General features: G+C 37.4%; 1 protein-coding gene across 1 annotated transcript in view; it reads right to left on the bottom strand.

Annotated features, from left to right (window-relative positions):
- Window positions 1–17548, bottom strand: part of CPB1 (carboxypeptidase B1) — a 50052-nt gene that overhangs the window by 23226 nt on the left and 9278 nt on the right. The window contains exons 2-4 of the mRNA XM_007188109.2: window positions 16460–16699; window positions 16275–16350; window positions 8526–8650 (exon numbers count right to left, since the gene is read on the bottom strand). Coding sequence (XP_007188171.1) covers window positions 8526–8650; window positions 16275–16350; window positions 16460–16530 — 272 coding nt within the window. The 5' untranslated portion in view covers window positions 16531–16699. The remainder of the gene's footprint in view (window positions 1–8525; window positions 8651–16274; window positions 16351–16459; window positions 16700–17548) is intronic.

Genomic DNA, 17548 nt, shown 5'->3' with positions numbered 1-17548 from the left:
GGTAAAAATCTACAAGACCAAATAAATGAAGAGGAAGTAGGCAATCTACCTGAAAAAGAATTCAGAGTAATGATAGTAAAGATGATCCAGAATCTCTGAAATAGAATAGAGGCATGGATTGAGAAAATACAAGAAATGTTTAACAAAGATCTAGAAGTACTAAAGAACAAACAAACACAGATGAAAACACAATAACTGAAATGGAAAATACACTAGAAGGAATCAATAACAGAATAACTGAGGCAGAAGAACGAATAAGTGAGTGGGAAGACAAAATGTTGGAAATAACTGCTGAGGAACAGAACAAAGAAAAAAGAATGAAAAGAGTTGAAGACAATCTCAGAGACCTCTGGGACAACACTAAATGCACCAACATTCAAATTGTAGGGGTCCCAGAAGAAGAGAAAAAGAAAGGGTCTGAGAGAACATTAGAAGAGATTATAGTGGAAAACTTCCCTAACATGGGAAAGGAAATAGTCACTCAAGTCCAGGAAGCACAGAGCGTCCCATACAGGATAAACCCTAGGAGAAACACACCAAGACACATATTAATCCAACTAACAAAAATTAAATTCAAAGAAAAAATATTAAAAGAAGCAAGGGAAAACAAAAAATAACATACAAAGGACTCCCCATAAGGTTATCAGCTGATTTTTCAGCAGAAACTCTGCAGGCCAGAAGGGAGTAGCAGGATATACTTAAAGTGATGAAAGAGAAGAATCTACAACCAAGATTGCTCTACTCAGCAAGGATCTCATTCAGATTCACCAGAGAAATCAAAAGCTTTTCATACAAGCAAAAGCTAAGAGAATTCAGCACCACCGAACAAGCTTTACAACAAATGCTAAAGAAACTTCTGTAGGCGGGAAACACAAGAGAAGGAAAGACCCACAAAAACAAACCCAAAACAATTAAGAAAATGGTAATAGGGACATACATATCAATAATAACCTCGATACAGATGAACCAGTTTGCAGGGCAGAAGTTGAGACACAGATGTAGAGAACAAATGTATGGACACCAAGGGGGGAAAGCCACGGGGGTGGGGGGATGGTGGTGTGCTGAATTGGGCAATTGGGATTGACATGTGTATACACTGATGTGTATAAAATTGATGACTAATAAGAACCTGCAGTATAAACAAACAAACAAAAAAACAACTAATACTAAACTTTCTTTGGGGTATTTGTATGGAAATATGTTAATATAAATGTTTCAGACATTACATGAAATTTCTAAGAATCTTATATGTTCTGGTATAATGTTATAAGCCATAATTCTAGTTATTACTTTAAAATGTATATCTCAGAAATAACTAAATTTCCTTGTCAATTGCATTATTATGAACTTTCAACAAATCTTTAACCGTGGTCATTTTTAAGTCTTTTGTCATTTACAGACAGTTCTGGGTGTACTGTGATGCTTTTGCAAAAATGTTCCTGTAAAAGGGTTTCATCTTCAAGGAATTCAAGGAAAAGACTCTGACAAGTACAGGTCTCTGGTAACTGACTATACTGCTGAACTGAATGAATAAGCATTTTCAGAACTCTAATGGAAAACTGATGAATTCATAGAAGTGCTAACAAAAGATCAAGATAAGAAAAGAATTAATTACATGGGACTGAGTGAACTGATGAGGATGATTATAATTTTTGTGACTTTCTGTTTGAATACAAAAAAAAAAAATCCCACAAGGACTCAGAGGCAAAAAAATATACAAATCAGTTTTCACTGCAAACTAAAGGAGCTGTTACAGTGGAGGATTACTGGACTGAATGTCAATATTATGACATAGTATGAGTGTGTTTCGTGTTTGGTAATTGCAATCATTGTTGCTTTTGTTGTGATCATCCATTTACAATGCTTGGTGTCAGTTTATCTCTTGTAAAAATAAAATACAGTGTGTGTGTGTGAAAAGAAAAAAGTAATAATAATAACCTTGAATGTAAATGGATTAAATGCCCCAACCAAAAGACACAGACTGGCTGAATGATACAGAAACAAGACCCATATATATGCTGTCTACAAGAGACCCACTTCAGACCTAGGGACACATACAGACTGAAAGTTAAGGGATGGAAAAAGATATTCCATGCAAATGGAAATCAAAAGAAAGCTGGAGTAGCAATACTCATATCAGATGAAATGGACTTCAAAATAAAGGCTGTTACAAGAAATAAGGAAGGACACTACATAATGATCAAGGGATCAATCCAAGAAGAAGATATAACAATTATAAATGTTTATGCATCCAACATAGGAGCATCTTAATACATAAGGCAAATGCTAACAACCATGAAATGGGAAATCGACAGTAACACAATAAAAGTAGGGGACTTTAACACCCCACTTACACCAATTGACAGATCATCCAAATAGAAAATAAATAAGGAAACACAAGCTTTAAATGACACAGTAGACCAGATAGATTTAATGGATATTTATAGAACATTCCACCTGAAAGTGGCAGAATCCAGTTTCTTCTCAAGTGTGCACGGAACATTCTCCAGGATAGATCGCATCTTAGGTCACAAATCAAGACTTGGTAAATTTAAGAAAATTGAAATCATATCAAGCATCTTTTCTGACCACAATGCTATGAGACTGGAAATCAATTACAGGAAAAAACCTGTAAAAACCACAAGTACATGGAGGCTGAACAGTGCACTACTAAATAACCAAAAGATCACTGAAGAAATCAAAGAAGAAAAAAAATACATAGAAACAAATGACAACAAAAACACGATGACCCAAAACCTATGGGATGCAGCAAAAGCAGTTCTAAGAGGGAAGTTTATAGCAATTCAATCTCACCTCAAGAAACAAGAAAAATCTCAAATAAACAATCTAACCCTACACCTAAAGCAGCTAGAGAAAGAAGAACAAAGAAAACCAATGTCAGTAGAAGGAAAGAAATCATAAAGATCGGAGCAGAAATAAATGAAATAGAAATGAAGGAAACAATAGCAAAGATCAATAAAACTAAAAGTTGGTTCTTTGAGAAGAAAAACAAAATTGATAAACCCTTAGCCAGACTCATCAAGAAAAAAAGGGAGAGGATGCAAATCAATAAAATTAGAAATGATAAAGGACAAATCACAACTGACACCACAGAAATACAAAGGATTATAAGAGACTACTACAAACAACTATATGCCAATAAAATGGACAACCACGAAGAAATGGACAAATTCTTGGAAAGGTACAATTTTCCAAGACTGAACCAGGAAGAATTAGAAAATATAAACACACCTATCACAAGTAATGAAATTGAAAGTGTAATTAAAAATCTTCCAACAAACAAAAGTCCAGGGCCAGATGGCTTCACAAGCAAATTCTATCAAACATTTAGAGAAGAGCTAACACCCATCCTTCTCAAACTCTTCCAAAAAATTGCAGAAGGAGGAACACTCTCAAATTCATTCTATGAAGCCACCATCACCCTGATACCAAAACCAGAAGGGTATCACAAAAAAAGAAAACTATAGAACAATATCACTGATAAACATAGATGCAAAAATCCTCAACAAAATACTAGCAAACAGAATCCAACAACATATTAAAAGGATCATACACCATGATCAAGTGGGATTTATCCCAGGGATGCAGGGATTCTTCAATATATGCAAATCAATCAATGTGATACACCATATTAACAAATTGAAGGATAAAAACCATATGATCATCTCAATAGATGCAGAAAAAGCTTTTGACAAAATTCAACACCCATTTATCTTAAAAACTCTTCAGAAAATGGTCATAGAGGGAACCTACCTCAATATAATAAAGGCCATATATGACAAACCCACAGCAAATATCATACTCAGTGGTGAAAAACTGAAAGCATTTCCACTAAGATCAGGAAGAAGACAAGGTTGTTCACTCTTGCTCTTATTCAACATAGTTTTGGAAGTCCTAGTCATGGCAATCAGAGAAGAAAGAAGAAATAAAAGGGATACAAATTGGAAAGGAAGAAATAAAACTGTCACTGTTTGCAGATGACATGATACTATACATAGAAAATCCTAAAGATGCCACCAGAAAACTACTAGAACTAATCAGTGAATTTGGTAAGGTTGCAAGATACAAAATTAATGCACAGAAGTCTCTGGCCTTCCTATACACTAACAACGAAAAATCAGAAACAGAAATTAGGGAAACAATCCCATTTACCATCGCAACAAAAAGAATAAAATACCTAGGAATAAACCTACCTAAGGAGGCAAAAGACTTTTACTCAGAAAACTATAAAACACTGATGAAAGAAATTAAAGATGACATAAACAGATGGAGAAATATACCATGTTCTTGGAGAGGAAGAATCAACATTGTGAAAATGACTATAGTACCCAAAGAAATCTACAGATTCAATGCAATCCCTATCAAACTACCAAAGGCATTCTTCACAGAATTAGAACAAAAAAGTTTACAATTTGTATGGAAACACAAATGACCCCGAATAACCAAACCAGTGTTGAGGGATAAAAACAGAGCTGGAGGAATCAGGCTCCCCGACTTCAAACTATACTACAAAGCTACAGTAATCAAGACAGTATGGTACTGGCACAAAAACAGAAATATAGAGTAATGGAACAGGATAGAAAGCCCAGAGATAAACCCGCGCACATATGGTCACCTAATTTATGACAAAGGAGGCAAGAATATACAATGGAGAAAATACAGCCTCTTTAATAAGTGGTGCTGAGAAAACTGGACAGCTACATGTAAAAGAATGAAATTAGAACACTCCCTAACACCATACCCAAAAATAAACTCAAAACGGATTAAAGACATAAATATAAGACCAGACACTATAAAACTCTTAGAGGAAAACATAGGTAGAACACTCTTTGACATAAACCACAGCAAGATCTTTTTTGACTCACCTCCTAGAGTAATGGAAATAAAAACAAAAATAAACAAATGGGACCTAATGAAACTTCAAAGCTTTTGCACAGCAAAGGAAACCATAAACAAGATGAAAAGACAACCCTCAGAATGGGAGAAAATACTTGCAAATGAAACAACAGACAATGGATTAATCTCCAAAATATACAAACAGCTCATGGAGCTCAATATCAAAAAAACAAACAATCCAATTAAAAAATGGGTGGAAGACCTAAATAGACATTTCACCGAAGAAGACATACAGATGGCCAAGAAGCACATGAAAAGATGCTCAACATCACTAATTACTAGAGAAATGCAAATCAAAACTACAGTGAGGTATCAACTCACACCAGTCAGAATGGCCATTATAAAAAAATCTAGAAACAATAAATGGTGGAAAGGGTGTGGTGAAAAGGGAACCCTCTTGCACTGTTGGTGGGAATGTAAATTGATACAGCCACTATGGAGAACAGTATGGAGGTTCCTTAAAAAACTAAAAATAGAATTACCATATGACCCAGCAATCCCACTACTGGGCATATACACAGAGAAAACCATAATTCAAAAAGACACATGGACCCTAATGTTCATTGCAGCACTCTTTACAATAGCCAGGGCATGGAAGCAACCTAAGTATCCATCGACAGATGAATGGTTAAAGAAGATGTGGCACATATATACAATGGAATATTACTCAGCCATAAAAAGAAACGAAACTGAGTTATTTGTAGTGAGGTGGATAGACCTAGAGTCTGTCATACTGAGTGAAGTAAGTCAGAAAGAGAAAAACAAATACTGTATGCTAACACATGTATATGGAATCTAAAAAAAAAAAAAATGGTACCGATGAACCTAGTGGCAGGGCAGAATAAAGACATAGACTTAGATAATGGACTTGTGGACATGGGGTGGCGGGGGAAGCTGGGGCAAAGTTTGAGTGGCATGGACATACATACACTACCAAATGTAAAATGGATAGCTAGTGGGAAGCAGCCGCATAGCACAGGGAGATCGGCTCAGTGCTTTGTGACCACCTAGAGCGGTGGGATAGGGAGGGTGGGAGGGAGGCTCAAGAGGGAGGGGATATGGAGATATATTTATGCATCTGGCTGATTCACTTTTTTGTACAACAGAAACTAACAAAGTATTGTGAAGCAGTTACACTCCAATAAAGATCTATTAAAAAATAGTTATTTTTCTTGGTACACACATTTTTAATTTTTTCCCATGGTAATTCAGAATCTGATTAAAACTACCAAATGATGAAAGTCTTAGTGAAGAGGGTTGGAACCACTGAAAAATCTGAAAAGCTATTTTGGTAGAACTTGTACAGTAGATGGTTCCTGTTACATAGAAAAACAACTGCAAATTCTTGCCAGCAGGAAACCATCTAAATACATATTAGTTACCACATGAGGTAATAATGGGATGCACAGGGACTGCTTGCAGCCCCGGCAAGGATATTGCTGCTGTGCTGCTCCAGGATTTCTAGGGAGTTATTATTACTTAATATTTAGAAAATTATATGCCACAAATGTGCTAAGCAAAAATTAACAAGATCTTAGCCTTCAGGGAGCATCCTATATTCTACGTGAGACAGCATTCATACACAGGGAACTTTTTGTTCCCTAAAAGTTTACCCATTAAAAAAAGACATGAATTTTCCTCCTGGTAAAAGGAGATTGTTACCTGATTAGAAGCCATTTTACTACTTTGTGATCTGAGTAGAATTAGGATGTCAATTCAGGTGGCTAGGGTTAGCTTATGGTCACTGATCTTCCTCCTGTTTTTCTTAAAGAATTATAAGGAAACTCATCTTTTTGAATATTATTAAGGGCTCCTATAGGCTAGGATTTTAGGAGTCCTTCCTAGTGTAATAAAAAGAGCAAAATATCATAGACGTGAATCTTAATCACATTTTGAAACTTACTGTATTATATCTTTGTTTTAAAAAGACAGTCAATTCTTAAGGTCACATTTTGACACTTCCCTCAGGCAGAAGCAGATAGCTAAGCTGTGTGAAGCATGATAATGGGGTTAAACAAGTTTCTGTTGACCTTTAAAAGATGTATAATCTACCTCTTTGTACAAGAGTCAACTATAGCAGCGTTCACAGCAATAAAACTATCAGTTGCAATTTATTTACATATTGTTTTATTTCATCTTCACAACAGCCCTCTGAGAGTGGCATTATATATATCTTCACTTTATGAAGATACGGTTAGAAGGATCCTTTCCTTATAAAGACAAGGGAACTGAAGCTCAGAAAGGTTAAGCAAATTATCCAGGGTCAGACAGCCAGGAAGTTGCAGAGTCAGGATTTAAGCCTTGTCTGTTTTTTCCCAAGGCATTTGCTTGTTGCATTATGCTGTACCACTTCTCCTAATGGAGATGCAGATTTTATAGGTGAAAATTCTGATACCTTTACTAGCATAAATACTATTCTATAGTTTTAGGATGTGAAAAATAAGAGAAAATTTCTGTTAAAATTATGTAGGTCACAGTTTCTCAAAATATAATGGAGACTTGAGCTTGTGGTAGAGGACTGTTGGATAAACATTTGAATGTTCAAGACTGGAGTGTGAGACTGTCTCTTTGCTCCTTGCTGATCCACTCTGTGGAGGAAAAACTCTGCTTTAGACTAAAGACCTCATTTCTTCCTTCCCTCAAATGCAGATTGAGGGAAGTTCTAAGCCTTAACATATAGTCTGTTCTCTACCTAGAGTATGATTTTTCATTGTCTTTGTTTGGCTAACTCCTCGTCTTTTAGTTCTCAGCTGAAGCCTCCTTTCCTAGTGTGGCCCTCTGTGATCCCTAGACTTCATCTATTCCCCTGCAATTCCAGCTCTTTACTCTTCTTGACATCTGTTACACATATTGCAATTCTTTGTTCATTTTCCTCTGAAGGGGATGGGCCCTATCTGTTTTTTCAGCACTTGTTATATGTAGATGCTCACTATCTATGTGTTGGATCAACAGATGGACAGCCGTCTCTACTTAGAGGACATTCTCATCTTAAAAGGCTTAGATGGATCAGTGTGGTATTTGGGGAAGATTCATGGAGTGATCAGCTTAGCCAACTCTACTCTAAGCCTTTGGGGAACCACTTTCCTTTCTTTCAGTCCTTCTCTCCATGCCTTCTCCTATCATTAGAGATAGTTGGGGACTTTGGGAGGAAAAAGGACAGAAGGACCACTCAGTCTGACTCTAGTCTGGTCCTTAATCTAAAGGAGCATGAAGAACCCTCATGGCTCACAATAGGTCTGGTGATTATCTGGCAAGAAGACTTGATATGATTTGGGACTAAAACTGTGTCGGGCTGATAATAGAATATCCACTGGTTTGGCCTTTAGTCTGTATATCACTTGTAAACCAGTAGCAGGTCAAATATCTGGCTAAAGAGTTGGGATTCAAGAGTCACACTTGTTTTTATTAGAGCAATAACTAAACACAAAATCTACCAGACTTGACATCTTAAGACTTGGAATTCAGGGCCAGCTCTGCCATGACCTATTTGTGGGGCCCTGGGGAAGCCATTGTCTTGGTCTTATTTTTATCTTCCCAGGTTTTTTTTGGAGACCAGGATGAGAGCATACATGAGAGAGAATTTTCATAACTATAAAACATAAACTTACTCATATTGTAGTTCATTCTGCTTCAGAAAGTCTTCCACAGTGAAAATATCTTCTGCTTTAACACGGAAGTCAACTGTACTGTGAGGTTTGATTTGTGTGACAGAATCTGGTTTCCAGAAGTCAATCTGAATAAGGAATAAGATGTATATTGTACTGGACACCTATAATTCAGTGGGTGAATTATCACCAGCAAGCACACTATTGCTGTACTCCAATGAGTTATTTTCAGACTCAAATTATCCATGAAATCTCTTAAAAATCTCTCCTTTGAATGAATAAGAGTTGGGACCAAGCAGTTAGATGTCACTAAAAGTGTTTACACATACATACATAGCATTAATTGATTATGAACAAGCATGAAGAGCATATAATTATCTCCTATAATGCTAGTTAATTGCAGTATTCTGTAACTGCTCTCTTCTATTTATTGGTTTTCTAGAACAGTTGCTTATTGTGATAGCAATGTTTGTGGTAGTGGATGTATGTGCTGAATGAATGATGCTGAATTAACTGGAGCCATAAAATTTAAAAGTGAGAAATTAAGCTTTCTCTTACTTTTTAATGGACTCATTTTATGAGTTTATCTTGGAACTCAGTGCTATACAAGTCACAGTAATGTGTGGAACCAAGAACATCCCTGACCTGTGGAGGATCCATCAGGGAGGAAAAATGTATCTTTCCACAGTGGCCATGTTGGCACCATGGCCAGAAACAAAATATTCTTGAGGATCCAATAATGTGCTGACATTTTCATTTGTTCAATTATTCATCAGCTATTACTGAGGACCTACTATGTGCTAGGCTCTGTGCCTGAGACCAGGAATACACTAGTGAGCAAATCAAACATGGGGAGATTTTAGAGGAAATTGTGCACAAAAGTAGGATGACATATTTGATAATTCTAATGTTTTTCTTTGTGGATGTGTGGTTTCAGATCTCCTTTCTCCTTGGGAAAATATTAACCAATGACATTCTGCCTCTCACAGGTCTCTGTTTTTCTGTTCTTTGCTTGAGCTGAGTAAAGGCCTAGAAACCTGAGGTGACCCTGACATTGGATCTTTCTCTGCCCTGTGTCTCACTCAATACCTGTTTAGATATTTATGAGCTAGCCTCAGGATGGAGATGTGACAGGTGGTGGTATTTAGGACCATTGCTTTGGAACTTAGAAGGGAGTTTGGGCAGACTTAGAGGTTGTTAAATAGAAACTGATGATGTAAGATAATAAGATGACTCAATTTTAGATATACCTGTGGAGAATCCAGGTGCCTATATCCTGTCCTGGTAATCTTCAAACCTCTGTAGATGTCTAGAGGGTACTGAATCATGAGTCAGGGTCATAGGGAAGGTCAGGGGAATGGGAGGCAGGGACATTAGGATTACACAGAGGCGGGATTCCAGAAGAAATAGTGTGAGCATGGTTGTCACTAAGGTATTGAAAAGAGAGAGTACTGATAATTTGACAAGGATTGGCTGCAGAATGTGATCTATTGAGTCAAAGATGAGAGGATAAAGGTGAGAGGTTAAAAGATAGTGGTGGGGGACTTCCCTGGTGGTCCGGTGGTTAAGAATCCGCCTGCCAATGCAGGGCACGCGGGTTCGATCCCTGGTCGGGGAACTAAGATCCCACATGCCAAGGGGCAACTAAGCCTGCGTGCTCTAGAAGCCCGCACGCCTCAGCTAGAGAGAGGCCCGCACGCTGCAGTAAAGAGCCCGTGAGCTCAACGAAGATCCTGCGTGCCGCAACTAAGACGCAACACAGCCAAATAAATAAATAGATAAATATTAAAAAAAAAAAAGGTAGTGGAGGAAGTATAAAGGCTTAATCATGACAAAGACAGAGAAAGCAAGGGCGGGTGATGAATTCTAGTTAGCCAGCATTGTAAAGAGAAGGGCCATGAAGACAAGCACATTATAGGAGAAAGCATATTTTTAAAAGTTAACTCTGGGGCTTCCTTGGTGGCGCAGTGGTTGAGAATCTGCCTGCTAATGCAGGGGACACGGGTTCGAGCCCTGGTCTGGGAAGATCCCACATGCCGCGGAGCAACTAGGCCCGTGAGCCACAACTACTGAGCCTGCGCGTCTGGAGCCTGTGCTCCGCAACAAGAGAGGCCGCGATAGTGAGAGGCCCGTGCACCGCGATGAAGAGTGGCCCCCGCTTGCTGCAACTGGAGAAAGCCCTAGCACAGAAACGAAGACCCAACATAGCAATCAATCAGCTAATCAATAAATAAATCTTTAAAAAAAAAAATTAAAAAAAAAAGTTAACTCTGAATTTGTGTTCTTAATAAATGCCTGTCATTCCATGGTGGGATGGGAGAGGGAGTTGTATCTTTATTATAGACACAGAGGTTTAGAATTGGTAAAGCACATAAAGTCCTCCAAGCATCTGTAGGCAACTTGACAGCACCCCACTCATACCTAACACTGGGGCCTTTTAGCATGCTCTGGAGACTCCCCACTGCCAAGATCTGCATCTCTGTGCTTGAAAACTCCCCCAAACTGGAAAAAGCCTAACAGCTCGCAGCAGGCAGGAGGTGCCAAAGAAATAACTCTTTCCAGAGAAGTGCTTAACCAATGACCCTAGCAAGTTGATGTCTAAATATTCCAATTCTGTCATTTCTCGGGTGGGATAATTTTGATGCATGTGGTTTGCACCCTTTCCTGGAATTTCTCTGTAGGATTAAGCTCTAGTCATCCTCTGTGGTAGCTGGCTTCATAGAGCCCCCTTTGTTTGCTGCCCTCCCTTCTCTGTGTCACTCCTCACTTGTCTACCCAGGCTCCCTATACTTTCCAAATGAAATCTTTGCCCTTGAATCTTTGTCTAAGGGTCTGCTCTGGAAGAACCTACATTAAGATGCTAGCGTCCCACTTAGAGTAACAAATACCTGCACAATATCCTTGGTGATGGTTCTAATACAATCTAGAGTATATCTAGTACTACTTCAGAACAGCCTAATTGCCTTTTGGATGGTTTTCCTTCTGATATTAAGTTGAAAGTTGCCTTCCCTAATCTTCTAACCTCTTGTGCAAACGTTTGTCCCAACTCTGCCAAATATTGGGAGATTATATATATATACATATATATATATATATATATATATATATAATTTCTGAACCCCATTTAAGAAAATATATATATATTTTTAAATGGGGTAGAGAAATCTCATAAGCATGTTTGACAGAAGACTTGCAGACCTAACCTGAGGTCCTGTAAAAACTCCAGTCTGACAAGGAGAAAATTGGCCAGCAAACATACCAACATCCAGCACTATGGAGTCCTGCAAATATGATGCAGACTTAGTAACCTGGAGTTAGTCCCCAGTTCTTAGGAGAAACGGAGCCAAAAATCAGGAGCAACATTATAGGCCTATAGATGTTTACAATGCATTAAGTATGGTTACAAATAATAAACTTAAAATATTGGTACAGGGAGATAAATATAAATTTCGGTAATTACCAACACTTTGTGAATGAGATCTATGTTTAAAATATGGAAGTGGAGTAAAATATGTGATATGAGATATGGGAAATTGAATTATTATATGTAAAGGAGTTACAAAACTGAGGTTATAAAATTATAAATCCAGGAACCTGAGTGACAAAGAACAATTTGTTGGAAGATAAAGGAATATCTTTAAGTGATACCACTGTGGGAATGTCAACTTAATCAGCCAGCTGGCTAATACTTAAAGAGTCCTTCCTAAAATATATTACAAAACCAGCACAAAAGCAAGTAGTGTATTCACCTTAAATTCTTTTGGGAATAAGAAGGATTCATAAAAGAATAAATATTTGTGTTGGGGAATTTTGGTTCTTCACATATTTACACAAATTTGTTTCTTCACGTTACGTTTGACTATGAGTTGAGCATATTATAGACTCTTCATTTATCTTGATGGAATTTTCCTTTCTTGTTGGAAGAGGAAATGACTTCTACTCTAGGCCTAGTTCCAGAAAGCAGGGAGAAGCTTACAATCATAATGGAAGTGATGGGAACATTGGAAGACTGTAACCAAGTTATCTTGGGCATGCACCTGAAACTACAGAAACAGAGTTCAAGAAAGTACTGAGAAAAAAGAATGGGTTTTGTGGTGAACATCTCCAATAAAGGAGCAAGGAGATAAAATAAAACCCTTACTATACAATTACATATGGAAAGAGGGAGGCTGCTAGAGTCCATTGTGGTCACAGGTCTCTCCAATACATTCAACTTTTAAAAGGACATGTTCAAAAGCAGGGAGGAAGGACACATGGCCAAGGATGAATACAAAGACTGGATGCCCTTGTAGTGATCTTATCAGGAAGGCTACAGTCCAGAATATGCTGCACTTGCAAGATTGCTAAGGAGAGTAAAAATCTCTCTTTTTTTTAACATCTTTATTGGAGTATAATTGCTTTACAATGGTGTGTTAGTTTCTGCTTTATAACAAAGTGAATCAGCTATACATATATATATATCCCCATATGTTCTCCCTCTTGCATTTCCCTCCCACCCTCCCTATCCCAGCCCTCTAGGTGGTCACAAAGCACCGAGCTGATCTCCCTGTGCTATGTGGCTGCTTCCCACTATCTATCTATTTTACATTTGGTAGGATATATTAGTCCATGCCACTCTCTCACTTCGTCCCAGCTTACCCTTCCCCCTCCCCATGTCCTCAAGTCCATTCTCTACCTCTGCATCTTTATTCCTGTCCCACCCCTAGGTTCTTCACAACCATTATTTTTTTTTAGATTCCATATATATGTGTTAGCATATGGTATTTGTTTCTTTCTGACTTACTTCACTCTGTATGACAGACTCTAGGTCCATCCACCTCACTACAAATAACTCAATTTCGTTTCTTTTTATGGCTGAGTAATATTCCATTGTATATATGTGCCACACCTTCTTTATCCATTCATCTGTTGATTAAAAATCTCTTTTTCAATCATGTTGGAAATAAAATGAATAAAGAAGAAACACGCAGTCTCACTGCTTGGAGCTAAAATATAATGTTTGCAGCTGGAAGAGAGGAAGTAGCCAGATTGAACTCTTGTTTGGCTTTTGTCTTTTCTAAGGAGTTATACTATCTCTTGTTTTTTCCACTTCTACTGAGAGATGAAATTACCATAAGTAAAGAAATTTTCAAATATTATGATTTTAGCAGAAAAACCTTCTTTGGAAAGAGAACATTGAGGCCCAGGATAGATAAGGAGAGAGGGGATTAGTCTGGTAATGCAAATTGCATTCAAAATCCTGGATCTAATGACAGTAATAACAACAAATGCTTACATAGTTTTTACTATATAAGTTCTTTCTAAGTGCTTTACTTATATTAATTCTTTTAAATCTCGCAACAATCCTGTAAGGTAAACGCTCTTATTCTCCTTATTTGACAAATGAGAAAGTTGAGACCCAGAGAGGCATCCAAGGTCCAGCTAGCAAGTGGTGGAGCCAGGAATCGAACCCAGGAAGTCTGAGTCCAGATTCTCTGCTCTTGACCACCAGAAAATGCTGAATTTTAGGTAACTAAAAAAATACTGAGGATGTGATTGCAGAACTTTCCCAGCAATCTTGGAGGAATCAGAGCTTGAAGGGATCACTGAGGAGTGGAGGGGGCACGTCTTGGATTTCGTGAACAGGAAGACACATGAATCCCAGAAGTGGGAGCTCCAGGGGCCTGGCATGGATACTGGCGAAGTAAACTGGAAGCAGATGGACTACGAATATTCAGAAAAGGAAGCCATGATCCTTGGGAGCCAGCATGGTTTAAAGCAAGAATAAGTCAAGCCAAAAAAATAAAGAATAAGTCAAGCCCAATTAGCTTCATGTTATTACTGAAAGAGACCACTAGCCTGATAGAATGCTGAATCTGGATCTTAGCAAAGCGTTTGACCAAGTCTCTGCATTTATATTCTTCTTTACAAGCTGGAAAGCACAGTGTTAGCTGTAGGTCACACCACAGTAACTTGGGAAGTAGAGCAAACTCATCCAAGGAGAGTTGGTTAATGAACCACTTTCAGTGCTTACTTAACACTGTGTCTGGCATATTGGAGCCTCATGATAAACAGGTATTACATGAATGAACCATGAAGGGTGCCTCTAATTCTGTGCTGACCCCTGACTTCCTTAATGTTTTTTCTTTATCAGTGACAAAGGTAAAAGTCAAGAAGGCATGTTTATCAAACTTGCTGGTGATACAAAGTTAAGGCGAAGAATTATTTGGATGAGTGAATTAATTTTTAAAACTGTCTCAATATGCTATCAAGATAATTTTTAACAGAGTAAATCTAAAATCCTGTATTTAGGTTAAAAAATTAATTACGCAAGTACAGAAGGAAGAATACCTTGCTTGAGGGTGATTCACGTGAGAAAAAAATAGCCTAGTAGTTTTGATTGGCAATAGGTTTACTATAAGCTAAGAGCATTCTAACTGTTCAAGATGCTAAAAAGAATCTTAGGCCCCATTAATAAGTGTCTGCTTTACAAATGAAAGCAGGCAATGGTTCTACAGTATGTATTAATCAGAGCACACCTGGAAGTCCATTGTCAATTCTGAGAGCTACATTTTAAAAAGGAAATATAGACAGAAAGATTGAGCTCTATTCAGAGGTGACCAGAATGATCAAGTGTCTGTAAACCAGCACTAAGAGAAATGATGGAAGGCCTGGAAAAGATAAATCTTAGAAGTGAGACAGTATTTGACTTAGCTAGGTCCAATGCGTCAAAGATAGAGAAGGTAGCTTTCAGCTCAGTATGACGATTAAAATGATTTGTAAGGCAAATTTGCTACCTTGAAAAAGCAGTATTCCTACTATCCTTGGAAATAAACAGTTTTTATCAGGGCTAGTAACCAGGGATGCTGTTTCCAGTGAGGAAGTTCAAATTTGAGTGGAAGGCTGCAATAGATGACTTTATTTTCTCTTTCAATTCTAACCTTCTGAATCTGTTTCAGATTATGACACTCTTTACCTTCTTTTTTCCTCCACACCTTAAAAGCTAAAAAGATAACTATAGAAAGATAGATGGATGGATGGATAGATAGATACTTAGGAGCTAGTAGAATATTTTGGTTTCTATATTCATGAAAAGACAGCATTGGATCAAGTAAACTATTGTGGTCAGCAATAGCTTCCTGACACACTATATATATATATAATTAAAACTGTCAGTTTTCATCCCATATACAGTGGATTTTTAAAAATAAAGTAGCCTAGAGATTTTGGTTTCTTGAAAGTAAAAGTATGAAAATCACTTCTGGCTTTTTACCTTCTTTACCCCCTTCATGCCATATCATTAAGAGGGCCTGAATCAAGGTCATGAAAACTCAAGCTGTTTGATTTGGAATGAAAGAAAATCAAAGAGAACAGATGATACATGGGATGTGGAAATGAATATCAAGTTGGACAAAAGCCCAGTTTTTCTGTAATATCCAAGCTGATCATTTTTCTCTTTTGCCTTAGAAGGGAAGTTACTGTACATTAGATGTTCTATGACCTTTGCAGCAGTTTCAGCTCATTCAGTTGTCATGCTCTGGCAGCTCTTTAAAAAGTTACCCTGGATTTATAATACTATAGGGCTTATGGCAATCTAATTTAGGCAGAAAAAGAAGGCATGGGGGCACTAAATGTTTTTCAAGTTTTTATTTCTTGCTACAAAAGTGCTATAGTTAATATTTCATGTCATTCTTCCTTTGATGGAATCATAGTATAATCTAAGATTTTAAAATAAGTGTGAAGGAAACCCTATAGCATAGAATTGTTATTTACCTGACTGATGCTGGCCAACTCACGGAGTAAGTTGATGTCATTTTCATCTTCAACACTGACACGGAACACCTTCTCACTGAATGGTGAGATACAGAAGAAAGAGAGAAAATTTAAAATTGGGTAATGTGTTCAAATTTTTTGGCTAACAAGGAAGGGCTTGCTCATTTAAGGTGTCAGTCACTTACCCTTCAAAGTGCTCACCAGAATGGTGAGCAGATGCTAGGGTCACAGTCACGAGAATCAAGAACGCCAGCATTGTGCCTGATTAGGTCTTTTGGTGGGTTTCACCTGCTTTTATAATCCGGGGTGTTCTTTGTTTTCTTCTCCTGATTGCAAATAGGCACTATCAAATCTTGATTAAAGGTTTTCCTGGCATTGTTGCCCTGGTAGCTGTGTAAGGTCTGCGAGTATATCTCTCTTAACACCTGTGGAAACAGAGCAAATAATCTGAAGTTCAGCCTGTCTGATTTGGATGTCAGACCTAGAATAGTCTGGAGGTAAAGGAGTTTTAAATAAAATCTATTTTATAGCCTTTAACATTTTTTTGATTTGAGAATTATATAGAACAAGTTCTATAGAATTTGACATCCCAGTCAAGGTGTAGAACATTTTCATCAGTCTAAGAAGTTCCTTTGAGCATCTTTTCAGTCTATTTCTGTACTCCCCTCAGGCAACCACTATTCCCATTTCTAGCTTCATGCGTTAATTTTGTCTGTGCTAAAACTTTATATAAATGAGGTCATATGGTATACATTTCTTTGTGTCTGGCTTCTTTCATTCGAGATAACATTTTTGAGATTTATTAGTGTTTTGTTTGTATTATTGGTTTGTTCCTTTTTATTAACGAGTGGTATTTTATTGTATACCACAGTTTATTTTCCTGTTGGTGGATATTTAAATTGTTTCCAATTTTGTGTTATCATGAATAAAGCTGCAATAAACCTTGTATACAAGACCTTTTGTAGATGTATGTTTTCTTTTTGGAGGGAGGTAAATATAAGAATGGAATTGCTAAATAATAATGTAGGGAGGGCTTCACACTATTAAGATTCTGCCAAACATTTTTCCACAGTGGTTGTATCATTTTAAGCTTCCCCCAGTATCCAGTTGCTCTGCATTCTCTCTAACATTTTGGTGTTATAGTCTTTAATTTTGGTAATTTTAGTGAGTGTGCAGTGGTATCTAATTGTAGTTTTAATTCATATTTCCCTGATGCCAATGACATTGAACATCTTGTCATGAATTTTTTGGCCATTTGTAAGTCCTCTTTTGTG

The sequence above is a fragment of the Balaenoptera acutorostrata genome, chromosome 4 (genome assembly GCF_949987535.1).
Source record: "Balaenoptera acutorostrata chromosome 4, mBalAcu1.1, whole genome shotgun sequence".
NCBI classification, from domain to species: domain Eukaryota; kingdom Metazoa; phylum Chordata; class Mammalia; order Artiodactyla; family Balaenopteridae; genus Balaenoptera; species Balaenoptera acutorostrata.
This window is presented reverse-complemented; position numbering and strand designations above follow the sequence as displayed.